At 43.7% G+C, this 13,150-nt stretch overlaps 1 protein-coding gene across 5 annotated transcripts; it reads left to right on the top strand.

Moving 5' to 3' along the window:
* The first annotated feature begins 3,693 nt into the window (after positions 1 to 3,693).
* Positions 3,694 to 13,023, top strand: rell2 (RELT like 2). 5 transcript variants are annotated; one of them, XM_079669924.1, is made up of 6 exons: positions 3,694 to 3,775; positions 6,230 to 6,442; positions 6,844 to 6,906; positions 9,886 to 9,949; positions 10,591 to 10,767; positions 10,853 to 13,023. In XM_079669924.1, the coding sequence occupies exons 2-6, from the start codon at positions 6,244 to 6,246 to the stop codon at positions 12,681 to 12,683; spliced, it is 2,334 nt and encodes a 777-aa protein (XP_079526050.1). In that variant the 5' UTR covers positions 3,694 to 3,775; positions 6,230 to 6,243; the 3' UTR covers positions 12,684 to 13,023. The 5 variants fall into 5 exon arrangements, with proteins under 5 accessions (XP_079526050.1, XP_079526049.1, XP_079526051.1 ...); XM_079669923.1 differs by lacking the exon at positions 3,694 to 3,775 and adding an exon at positions 4,427 to 4,533; XM_079669925.1 differs by lacking the exon at positions 3,694 to 3,775 and adding an exon at positions 5,230 to 5,633.
* The last annotated feature ends 127 nt before the right edge of the window (positions 13,024 to 13,150 follow it).

The raw sequence follows: 13,150 nt of genomic DNA, 5'->3' as shown, positions 1-13,150 counted from the left end.
GGAGCTGCTGTGACGCAAGTCAAATTTCAGACTTGATCTGACCAATAAAGTATTATCGTATCGTATCGTATAACTCGCAGAGACAAGCTTCTTTCATTTAACTCTTCACATTCAAACAGAAACTGAACAGGCAGATTCAAAGGATGTATTTCTTTGGATATATTATTTTAAATACAATTAAATCAAGTTATTTTGGTAAAACTAATGAAAAATATAACTAAAAAAATATTGTTTTCAAATGTTATTTTTTTGAATATCTTAGGCCATCAGAGAGGGCCTAGAGGGCCCTGACGGCTCGCCACCTTGTGGTATAACCAGCAAGAGAGAAAGCCTTTGAGCTCCATACTGTTTCAGAAAGAATCCTTGATAATCCATGATATGGCGTTTCATCATGGCAGTATTTAGTTTAGACAGTAGCTGCCGGGTCCCGCATGAGCTCAGCCCCCTCCTTTTTTCATCACATTTTTTTTTTATTAAAGCTTTATACCCAAAATCAGCACTTTTGAACAGGAAGTGACATAGGGTGATATGAGGCATGGCTAGAATGGGTGATCTGTTTGGTATTATGAGCAAAACACTTCATAGACATGTTTTTTATATATTTTTTATATATCTGAGACCTATGCTATTGCCTAAAAATAGCATGATAGGTGCACCTTAACATTTATTGTATTTAATTACAATTTTGAAGTACTTGAGCAGCTGAGTATTTCCATTGTATGCTTCTACATTAAATGGTGAAAGCCAATTTTATACATTTTACTCCACTTCACTTTTCTATCAGCATTAGTTACTAGCTACTTGTTAAGAAAATATCCAGTAATTTAATAATATACCTATTAATTAAGTATTATTAAGTGCTTAATTTAATAAGTAATTTTACTATAATGTATACTACATTTTGATTGCCGTACTTTTGTACTTTCAGTTAAGTAAGATTGTAAATGCAGTACTTTAACTTCTTCCAAAGTATTTCTACACTTTAGTATTGCTACCTTTTTAATTATTTGACAGATTTGTCAGACCTTCATACAGACCATTAACACACAGTGCTAAACAGTTAGGAAAACAAATTCATTTGACATACTGTTAGCTGAGGTCATTCACTCTTCTAAAGGGTGAAGTGAAGGATTCAGAAAAATATTTAAAGGCAAAGTTGGATTTCCTCAAAGTGTTAGTTGGACACACATATGGATTCCTAAAGTAGAAGCTTGCTGGTGATGATGAAAGTCAGGATTAATATGGTGGAGTTGACAGTGTGGGTGATGTTAAAGCATAGGGTGAAAAACCAAAGGAAGTGGTCAAACCAAGGGAACCTCTCTGAGCTGTCCTGCACTGACACAATATTCACATAATACATGGATACTGGATTTCTGTTCTTGCTGTCCCACTTCATACAATACTAAAAATCAATCATTTACTAGAGAGCTTTCACACCATGATTAGTTATTTCCGTGGTATTTTAATTAAAGTCTAAGAGAAAAGTTCAACAATGTGAGTCAGTCACTTCCACTGCTTCAACACTGGTGATTCAGTGTAGTCAGTTCACAATGTACATTTAACTCAAGCAGCGATGGAAGAAGTACTGTGTCATTAAGTAAAAGTAGAAGCACCAGAGTGTGGGAATACTCTGTTACAACTAAAAGTCCTGCAATCAAAATGCTACTCAAGTAAAAGTAGAAAAGTATTATGGTTAAAGTACCAAAAGTAAACATAGTCATTGTGCAGATTGGTCAATTTCAGAATAATATATATGATATGTTTTATAATGATTGATCATGAAAGTGTTCTCAAAGCTGGTAAAGGTGCAGCTAGTTTGAATGACTTTGTATACTGCAGGGTAGCTTGTGAATTTACTCCAGGTGGAACTAAAGTCTGATTTAACACTTGATTATATTTCACATCATTCATCCACATCTGTAAAGTAACTAAAGGGATCAAATACGTGTAGTAAAATTACACCATTTACCTCTGAAATGTGTTGGAGTAGAAGGAAAGTAGCAAAACATTAAATTACTCAAGTAAAGTACAATCACCTCAACATTTTACTTAAGTACAGTACTTGAGTAAATGTACTTAGTTACTTTACATCACTGGTTAGAAGTCAGAGTCAGAGATTTCAGGGGATTCTACGGTGGGTTGCTGTGCTGGTCAACGCATCATTGTGCCGCCCTCGAACATCTTAGAATCAAAATAAAACCCACTTAAGCTTGTATGTACTTCTCATTTAAGCCAGGCACATGTAATATAATACACCTGATTAAACCTAAAGTTTACAGGTAATACCCTTTACAGAGGCCATGGTTTGCTGCATCATTTCAGCTCATGGTGTTCATTTACCAAGTTTAGCCAGCTCACCCCCTCTTCTGGAGCACACTGTTATAGTGACATAATGACACACACACACACACACACACACACACACACACACACACACACACACACACACACACACACACACACACACACACACACACACACACACACACACACACACACACACACACACACACACACACACACACACACACACACACACACACACACACGTCACTGAGAGAGGATTCTGTGGAGGTCATGATTATGCTGAGTCATCTCTCTGCCTCTTTAAGCTGTGTGTGTTTAATAGAGAGAGAGAATGTGTATGAGTATCTCCTCTCAGTGTCAGACCTGTGTTTCTTCCTGCATCTGTAGCTTTATTATATTAAATCACATCCATGGTCATTAATTAGATATATCAAGAAGGGATGTTGTGTTTCAGTCAAACCTGCTGACATAACCAAAAAGGGTCAAAATAAACTTTTATTAAGGGTAAAACATGAATTGATTTACCACTGCCTGCATAGACCAAACAGTGCCGTTTACCAGCCTTCAGATAAAGATCAAATAATGCACTTTACTGGAAGTCTACAGCTGCTGTCCTCTTTCCGGCACTTTTGTGCTGCTGATACTTTTACAAGACACCACAGACACTTTCTGAGTCGTAGAAAATAGAAAAACAACAGAGGAAACTGGGAACTGGGAAATATTTAACCCATCATTAAATGTACATGAGAAGGAAAGCATGCAGGGCATTCTATGAAACAAAAAGTTACATTTACTGTCAAATGTTTATAAAAACCTGGCTTAGATTACTCACATCTGCCAAAGAACCAATTCCAATCCGGCACATACCAAGTGTCTGCCAGATTGGACAAAAATAATGGATTCAGAGTGCTTCAAAACATCTTGTAGGTGCACAAAAAACTACAATTAAAGCCTACTAAATAAGGCTAAATCCCATTACACCTCAAAATCAAACTAAGACAAATTAAATACCTGCTTCAAACTAAGAAACAGTGACCCCCACTCCTATTGCCAAAAAAAAAATGCAATGCCAGGTACTGAGCAAAGAGAAGAATCCCCTCACTCTGCTACCAGCCTGACAACATGTCAAGATTCAAACAAATTGTAACAGACTAGAACCCAAACTACATCCCCAACTGGAACACAAAAACTAAAGCACAGAGCCAGAGCTATCTGGTCCTACAGAGACGTTGTGATACCTGAGCACAGTGACTGACAGTAAACACAGAAGTACCCTGATACACACTCTGCTTCAAGCATTATCTGCTACACTGCAGAACGGCATGCTGGGTACGGCTTATTCTCCTTCACTCAATACAGGGTTATGTCTTTTTGCCTTTATCTGATAGGATCAGCACAGCAAGACGGGAATGCGGGAGGGGGACACGCAGTGAAGGTTTCTGTGGAGTTCATGGGGCGCCTGCTCCAGGTGAGATATACGGTGCCCTGTTACAGTCATAAAAGATGGATGGATGAACGGACGGATCAATGGACGGACGGATGGATGGATAGATACATGACAAAGTTAAAATATGAAGGTGTTTAATGTTGCGCTAATCCCATCCCAATAAATATCAATGCTTAACAATCCAATGTGTGTGTGTGTATGTGTGTGTTTGTCAGTTCACTGAAAAAGCTGAAATGTTGACTCTAATGAAATGTATAATGTCAACAAATTACACATACCTGTGTTAGGATTGTTGAAAGCAATACTATTAATTTAAATGAAAAAATAGGTTCAATTTAATATGAACCCTAACCCCAACATCTCAGTTTTTTCTGTGTGTTTGTGTGTGCGCGACCCTGATAAGTCAGTAGTAGGGGTGACCAAGATAAGCTGCTATATTTTAAGTCATGCTCTAACTGTTTGTGTGCCTGTTTGTGCATGTGCACTATTAAAACTTCATGTTTTGTACATAAACAGGTCATATACATAAATGGATGGACATAATTTATTATGTACCTATAATTAGAGCAAATATTGTTATTAAATGTCTGTGTACATTTGTGTGTACTCACACACGTCATCTGTAGATAGACATGTAGGTGGGGCTGAGGGGAACCCTTTCTTCGCAGGAGGGGCACACACTCCGCTGCTTTTAGCTTCTTATTCAACACACATATTTCACATTGATCATGCTGACTTTGACATGTTCCGATGTTTCCACTGGGACCGGCAGGGAGATGGTAAGAAATATGTAGTATTCCTCAATATCAGCCATACAGGAAGATAGACGAATAATGCTGCTAGGTTTCTGTATTTTATAATGTACTGCATTTGTAAGGGATTATAGCTATAGCAAATGCATAACTAAAAGGTATTTAAAGTAAGAACATCACAGCAATATCAGGCATAATGCTATACTGGGTGTGTATATCTGCATTGTTGTGCTTAAAAATATTCTTTATTTATGTAATTATTCATTTTTTTAAGCCAACTAAGAAAACAAGTGGAAGATAAAAAAGAAATAAAGCTTAAACGTCTGTCAATAGCTTAGTCTGGTATGATGGAGGACGGTGTCTCTAGCTTCTGACTGAGGTGTTTAACGTATTATCAGCTGGTCCAGAAGGGGGGGGGGGGGGTGCACTTGGAGATTGCTGATTGCTCAGTTGAGCTTTGCATGCAAGATAATTGTTAACGGGTAGCTATAGTTCTGCAAGCATTACTCAGGGTGTTTCAGACTTGGTTTTCAAATTCTTGTTTTGAAACAGGGAACAAAATTGGCCTGGAAAGAGAATCGTAGCTGTTGAGCGATATTCATGAAATATTTTTCCAAATCACTTTTATTTGCATTCAAAGCTCCCTAAGCCTTATAACAGTTTGTTTTATGGCCAGGTTGGAACCATCTGATAGAAGTTGGAGCCCTGTTCCCGCACGGTGTGACCCAGGGTGCAGTAGTGTCTATTTCACTGAGACTTTTCTCTCCTCTGGATTACCATGACGTCGTTGTAAACCCTCTTCTGTTGACATTTGGAACTATTTAATTGGCGTTGAGCAGGAACTTAATGTTAATCTCAAGGAGAAGTAGGACTGTGGATTGTTTTTTGATGTAAATAAGAAACTGTGTTGGTCTCAGACAGGACTCCTGTCCCACTCCATGCCCCAGAATTATGTTTCTCTGGTTTGATAATATTTGTACAGGTTCTAGAATAAACACATTTGGGAAGAGGCACTTACCGAGGACAGAATGGTTGAAAAGAGTATCATTTGTATGTCTTCTGGCTGAGAATCTCATTGGCAGAGAGGATAGGAGACAAATAACTTCTGATGACGGCTGGTCTATCTGGTTTGTGAACATTTCCCAGAAGGCTGATTTTATCTAATTTAGTTTTTTAGACAGACCCGATGTTAACCATTCTGCAACATATATATATATTATATATATGATATATATATAATGTTTCTGTATATAATATGTTGGTATTATGTGGATGTTGTATAATGTAAGTGGCTGTCTTTCTCATGTTTTTTATCTGGGCCAAGCAACATAGCATTAAGCTAATAAGACACACATCACATATTTACTCTTGCTCCACTTTGAGGTATGTGGTTTTGAGTGAAATGCCTCCATTATTATGGATGGATTTATAATTTGCTTTATGACCAAATATACTCCTGCACCATCAGTCTCAGCTTTAGTTTTTGTTTACCACTAATTAGCAATTGTGAGCATGCTAACATACTAAACTAAGATGGAAAACATGGTAAACATTGTATAGCACACAGCTCAACACAGTACATTCTCACAAATGTGTTTTTCTACTCTAATGTCCCAGTTGTCCCACGCTTAGCTGAACATCATGTTTTCACTTTAGTAGTTCGAACTGAAATTGCTGAAAGTACGCAGAAATGATTATTCTTATCTGTCTCTCCATGTCTCAGGTTAAACCGGCATTATGACTGAATTAGAAGTCTCTGAAGGGGGGGATGAACCCCCGCCCTACATGATCTTTGTGGTGGTCTTCCTCTTCTTCCTCACCGGACTGTTTGGCTTCCTTGTCTGCCACCTCCTGAAGAAGAAGGGCTACCGCTGCCGCACCGGAGAATTGGATGACGAAGAGGGGGAGGAGGAGAAAATCGGCATAAATGCAGACGGTGGGTTGAGAATAGACATGGAACCTCTAAATAAGTCCAAACACTAATACACGTGCTCTGTGAATGGACAGAATGGAAGGGCTCAGACCAAGCCAACTTTCTAATGCACAGGACTGAGCAACGGCCTGGTGGTAACATCAAGAAAAAAACATGAATCTGACTCATCTCCGTCAGTGGCAGTAATGTAACAAATCCCACAAACTAAAGTGCAAACAAACATACTATTGCTCTATCTCAAATCCTTGTTGTGAGATTGCTGGTACACTTCCTGCAGCATTGATAGACGAACTGAAAGAACTTCAACTCAGTCTTGGCCCTTTTCACACTACTGCAAGTAGTTCATTTGATATGTTCTGCAATATTTAAAAGTGTATCGTTTTCCTTGTTCTGCTGTGTTTCAGAAGATGATGAGGAGAACCAGGACACTGTGGAGCAGATCCTCAAATGCATTATTGAAAATGAAGGTGACTAAAGAACTTCAGTATAGTATTTTGAATTCATTTCTGTTAAAGTTCCAAATAATCTGTCAGGATTCTCATGTTATGTCACGGTTGTAGTTTTGTATGTCTGGTTATGGGTGTTTTCCTCCTTGTATATTGTCTTATCCCTCTCCCTGTGTTTTTCCTCCCTGTCGTTAGTTTCCCTGGTGTTTCTAATTGTCTGATTGTGTTCACCTGTCACCTTTGTGTTTCTCCTCCCCTGCCCGGCTGTTTCTCGTCTTGTGATTACCCCTCCCTGTATTTAGTCTTGGCTCTTCCTGTGTTCAGTGTTGGTTCGTCTTTTGTTTGTGAATGAGTTCACCGGTGAGTGTTCTGTTTTTTGTCCAAGTTATTTTCTTTTTATCCTTAAAATAATGGTTAATCAGAGTTATCTGCATTTGGGTCCTGCTTGCTTCACTCACCGTAACAGTACGAACCAACCAAGAATGGACCCAGCGGACAGTTTGTACGAGGTGGAGTACATTTTGACATGTTTGAGGAATGACTTTAGATATGCCTCCAGTAGTGAAGAGAGGAAGTCAGTTTTTTCTGCGGCACACCAGGAGGTAACCTGAAGGCCCTGGTTGAGGGAGTTGCTACCCAAGTGGGTGGAGGACTTTTTTGGCAGCTTTGAGGTCAAACCTGTTTCCCGGCCTGCTAGCCCCAGGCATGCTAGCTCCCTGCCTCCCAATTCCCAACCTGACGCCATACGCCTCGGTGTGTTCCATCTGGAGTCAACCCCTGCTTCTTCCCCAGTTCCTGCTCCTGTCCAGGAGCCGTTCTCTGGTACTCGTCTGGCTTTTAGAGGTCCACGGAGCCTCCAAAAGGCTCCTAAGCGAAGGAGTCGCAGGTCCAGGCTAGCAGCCCGAGCCCCAGAAGCCACGCTTTGTGCTCCAGTACCATCCCACACAGCCAAGGTTCCGGGTTCCGGCCCCAGTTCTGGCCCCAACAGCCATGGTTCCAGCCCCGGTTCTGGTCCCAGCAGCCATGGTTCCAGCCCCGGTTCTGGTCCCAGCAGCCATGGTTCCAGACCCAGTTCTGGCCCCAGCAGCCATGGTTCCGGCCCCAGCGGCCCTGGTTCCGGCCCCAGTAGCCATGGTTCCAGACCCAGTTCTGGCCCCAGCTGCCATAGTCCCTCCTCTAGTCCCTCCTCTAGTCCCTCCTCTAGTCCCCTCTCTAGTCCCTCATCTAGTCCCTCCTCTAGTCCCCTCTCTAGTCCCTCCTCTAGTCCCCTCTCTAGTCCCCTTTCAAGTCCCCCCTTGGTTCCCCTCTAGAGTCTCCTCTCGAGTCTCTTCTTTAGTCCCCTCTCGAGTCCCCTCTCGAGTCCCCCCTTGGTTCCCCTCTCGAGTCTCCTCTCGAGTCTCCTCTCAAGCCACCTCTCGAGTCACGTCTCAAGTCCCTACCCAACGTCCTGGTCCGTTGGACGTTCCGCTGGGGGTCCTGCCAACTCCATGTCCTGTCCCGTTGAAGGTCCCGCCGACTACTCTTCTGCCGGGGGTCCTGCCAATCCTATGTCCGTGCCGTTGGAGGTTCCGCTGGAGGTCCTGCCAACTCCATGTCCGTTCCCATTGGGGGTTCCGCCGACCACTCTTCTGCCGGGGGTCCAGCCAACCCTATGTCCTGTGCCGTTGGAGGCCCCGCCGACTACTCTTCTGCCGGGGGTCCTGCCAACCCTATGTCCTGTCCCGTTGGGGGTCCCGCCGACTACTCTTCCGCTGGGGGTCCTGCCAACTCCATGTCCTGTCCCGTTGGGGGTCCAGCCGACTACTCTTCTGCCGGGGGTCCTGCCAACCCCTTGTCCTGTTTCGTTGGAGGCCCCGCCGTCACCTGTCGCGCCGGGGGTCCTGCCAACTCCTGGTCCTCTTCCGTGGGGGATCCTGCCGAAGCCTGTCCCACCGGCTCCGGTTCCTGTTCGGCCGACACCGGGTCCTGCCCGGCCTCCGGAGCTGTCTGGTCTTCAACCTCGAGCTCGGCCCCCTGAGAGCCGCGGTCTTCGCCCTCGAGCCCGGCCCCCTGAGAGCCGTGGTCTTCGCCCTTGAGCCTGGCCCCCTGAGTGCCGCGGTCTTCGCCCTGGGGCCAGGCCCCCTGACTCTTCCTGCCGCGGTCCTCGCCCTCGGGCCCGGCCCCCTGACTCTTCCTGCCGCTGCCTTCACCCTCATGCTCGGCCCCCTGAGTTAGCCTGCTGTGGCCTTCGCCCCACCTTGGACTCTGCCTTGCCCCCGGGTCGTCCGCCCAAGCCCCCCTTCTCGGCTTCTGCCTTGCCCCCGGGCCGCCCGCCCGAGATCCCTTCCGGGTCCTCCGCTGTGCTCCTGGGCTGTCAGCCCAAAATCCCGTCCTCCTGACCCCCTCCACCCACCCTGCTTGAGGTTTTGGACTTTTGTGGGTTTTTTTTTTGTCAGGATTCTCATGTTATGTCACGGTTGTAGTTTTTTATGTCTGGTTATGGGTGTTTTGCTCCTTGTATATTGTCTGGTCCTTGTCGTTAGTTTCCCTAGTGTGTCTAATTGTCTGATTGTGTTCACCTGTCACCCTTGTGTTTCTCCTCCCCTGCCCGGCTGTTTCTCATCTTGTGATTACCCCTCCCTGTATTTAGTCTTGGCTCTTCCTGTGTTCAGTGTTGGTTCGTCTTTTGTTTGTGAATGAGTTCACCGGTGAGTGTTCTGTTTTTTGTCCAAGTTATTTTCTTCTTATCCTTAAAATAAAGGTTAATCAGAGTTATCTGCATTTGGGTCCTGCTTGCTTCACTCACCGTAACAGAATCAACATAAATCTTTCCTTTAGTCCTTTATCCTTCTCCTTTTACTGTGTTCTATTTTGCTCTTATTTTTCCCTGCCGTAAACCCTTCAATGCATCATTTATTTATTCTACAATATAATTCCATTCAGATAAAAAAGGTTTCCATTAGCAAATCTTTCTAACCGTAAGTACCACCCTCATATGTATTTTCCTTTTGTCACCTCTAGCTAACATGGAAGCCTTCAATGAGATGTTTGGAAACCAGAATGTGTGTGTGCGCCACGACCCCAGGTAAGCTGGTCCATCAGTCTGTACTAGTGTGACATATTTACTGTTTACTGCATGTCAGAGGAAAAAATGTTTTTTTTTATTTAGCTCCTCAAATTCTGGAATCCCCTAAATGAATGTAAACATTGTCTTTTTTTTGTAAAGACTCATAATGTCACTGATTTCCCTGTAAGTAGTAAGTAAAGCATTTGAAGTACTTTTAACATTGCCAAAGTGTTATTCTCAATGGGACCAAACAACACCCAAATGTTGGCTTACATTCAACCAGGAGGAGTTTGGTTCTAGCTTTAGACACACATCCAAAACAATACTCAACAATATACTCATACCACTATACTAGTAACAATTTCATGATAAAAATGACCAATGACTCGTGAACTGTTAGGGCCGGTGTTATGCATGCCCACTGCACCTCGCGGGAGCGCGCCACAGCGTAAAGCATAAACTCCCAGACATTTCATTGATTTGTACGGCTAAGTTAGGTCTGGAAACGATATAAAGGCATAACACCGGAGCCCTGCTGCGGGGAAACTTTGGCGCTGTTCTGAGTTTGTTCTAATCCGTCAAAATGATGGACTGCTTTCAGATTTTTTTTACCTCTGCTTATATCTCATATTACTGATCTAATGATTTTTTATGCTCAGGCTGCGTAAGGAGTCCCTTGGTGGTGTTCCTCCCCATCACCACACAGTCCACTCAGGCACCGGCCACAACTCCTGCCACCTGTGTGCTCAGGTCCGATCTAAAAAGGGCCGGCGACAAAGCCGAACCCCCCGTATTAAACAACGACCTGGAGAGCAGACTGTCTTCTCTGTTGGAAGGTAACAATTAAACTACTTTGTAATTAGTGCATGTTGGGAAGGGGTAGCAAAACTCATAATCCTGAATGTATCATAATCTATTCAGGTTCAGGGTGATACACACTGATAAGAAGCTCCATGGAGGCCCTAATCCTTTGGGCAGTTCAGGGGACCAGCTGGACCAATCCCAGGACAGCGAGGAGCGGAAGGAAGGCGTTTACAATCTGAGAAGCATGTTCGACGGCTCCAACGGGGTGGCTCCGAATGTGGGGAAACGCAAGAAGAGTGTTAGCATATTCGGGCTGAGGCGTGGCAGCGACCCCAGCGGCATTAAAGTCAGAGAGGGGACAGGCAGGGACACTGCAGCTGTAAGACTCGCTATTCAGCAGCAACCTGTTGTTCTAGAGGAACTTCTGCCGGCAGAGAACATTGAAGTCGCATCTGAACGTGGTACTAAACCTGGTATCAAACTTGAAGCGGACAATTTAAAGAATGAAACGCCTGCTTCACCTCAACATGAGAATACAACTTCAGCTTCTGCTAATTCTCCCTCTTCCAAAGCTAAGGATCAGTCACCTGGCTCCAAGTCTGGTCCAGAGAATGGCTCTAAACATGAGCCTAGTCCTCAACCTCATACGAGCCTGGGGATCAAACCTTCCGTTGGGATTACATCAGCTTCTGCACCCACTTCTCTTGTCATTCCATCTTTTGGACAAGCATCTAGGACCGAGGATAAGGTGTCAAGAAATGAAGATGCATTTGATTCTGAGCCTCTACAGACCTCTACTCCAATTGCCCCCATGCATGGATCCATTTCGGGTTTAACTCCTGTCCTTCTTACCGTTCGACCTGAACCCTGTTCAAGCACAGGTTTTACAGTTACCAAAACTCCCACGGACCCAAGCTCCAGCGCTGATCTGGAATCAGTATTGAGTGCCAGCCAAGTTTTAATAAGCTTAGGTTCATCCTCTCCATCTTCGTTCCCAATCAAGACCCCCTCTTCAGACACTTCATTAAAAACTCATATCTCACCCGTGGTCACAGCGAGCCCTAAACTAAGTTTAAGAAATACTCCACCAGAGGCTGCAAAAACAACTATTTCCCCTGCCCTCACTCCCAGCCCCAAACTCCCATCAGGCCGAGCGATGACTAGCTTATCACCTGTTCCATCTTCATCCTTTGGAAAAAGTGCTAGTCCATTACAAGTCCGAACTCCCTCACCTGCTATGATTGGTATCCCCAGACTTGACACCGTTCCAGTATCCCCACAAAACCCTTCTTCTACTCCAGCCGACGGAAACCGGTCCTCCAGAAGTTCACCGGGTCCAAATTCAAAGTCAGGAAGTCTGACGTCCATAACATCGTTGACCAAACAGGATATGCTTTCTATCCCACTATCTCCAAAGGAGCAAGTGCTGGAAGAAACCAGAACCCCAACGACTGAAGAAAAGACAGAATCACAGAGGGTGGGGATTCTCAAAACGGCTAAACTCTCGCCAGTCGAGGGCGATTCTCCGGGTTCTGCCCTTTGCTCTCCACCTGATCAGCTTTCTAAAGACAGACTGAGCAGTTTGCCTCTGTCCCCTAGCACAACTCTGTCCCCCTCCTCACCTGTAGGGGGTAGAATAAGTAGTGTGACCGTTGTTAAAGCCAGTCCTGACAGCAGCCGAGAGTTTTCTGTAGAATCCTCTTCCTTAATAAAAGACCAGAAAGGAGAGAATTCTGAAATAAGGATTGAATCAGAAAGAGCAATAATTAGTCTTGCCTATGGTCAGGGGGGAAATGTCTTTGTTTCAGTTGTTGGTCAACCTGAAAGTCAAAGTAGAGAGACCCCTGTAGCAGAGGTTAGGCCAACGGTGGTCCAAGAGAAAGAAGATATGGTGGAGATGGAAGATATTAGGGACTGCAAAGTATCGCAGGAGGAAGAAGCACTATAAAGACGGAATGTAGGAATAAGACAACTGCTTAACTGACTAATGTATAATCATCAGATACTCTTCCACTGCTACATTTAAAGGATGTGTTAGCCTTTCCACCCCAAACCACATATACTTAATGTCATAACCATTTGGGTAACACTTTTTTTATGGGGTTGGATTGACACCTAAACATCAAGGAGTCCTTTTGTCGACTATGTTATTTTTTATTCAAAGTTGCCATTGTTTGAGATGTCTTTGTTGACAACTTCACATCACCCAGGAGAACATCACCATAAACCTGTCATACCAAAATTGAACTAAGGGCTTTATGTTTTAATTAAATCACAATACTATATGGGCTGGGTTTGATATTGGCTTTCATTGGATTGATATAAATGTATGGGCCCAGAACAGTCTCATAATACACACATGCACATAGAAAGATTCACACTTGTATTTCATGATCCGCAAAAGGATTCACACTT

This window comes from Notothenia rossii, assembly GCF_949606895.1.
Source record: "Notothenia rossii genome assembly, chromosome: 3".
Taxonomy (NCBI): domain Eukaryota; kingdom Metazoa; phylum Chordata; class Actinopteri; order Perciformes; family Nototheniidae; genus Notothenia; species Notothenia rossii.
This window is presented reverse-complemented; position numbering and strand designations above follow the sequence as displayed.

Excerpts from the sequence above, each read along its gene's own strand:
- rell2 (XM_079669924.1), top strand. The coding sequence starts at position 6,244 with ATGACTGAATTAGAAGTCTCTGAAGGGGGGGATGAACCCCCGCCCTAC. Across the intron at positions 6,443-6,843 it reads AATCGGCATAAATGCAGACG|AAGATGATGAGGAGAACCAG; the intron begins GTGGGTTGAGAA and ends GCTGTGTTTCAG. Across the intron at positions 10,768-10,852 it reads ACTGTCTTCTCTGTTGGAAG|GTTCAGGGTGATACACACTG; the intron begins GTAACAATTAAA and ends TAATCTATTCAG.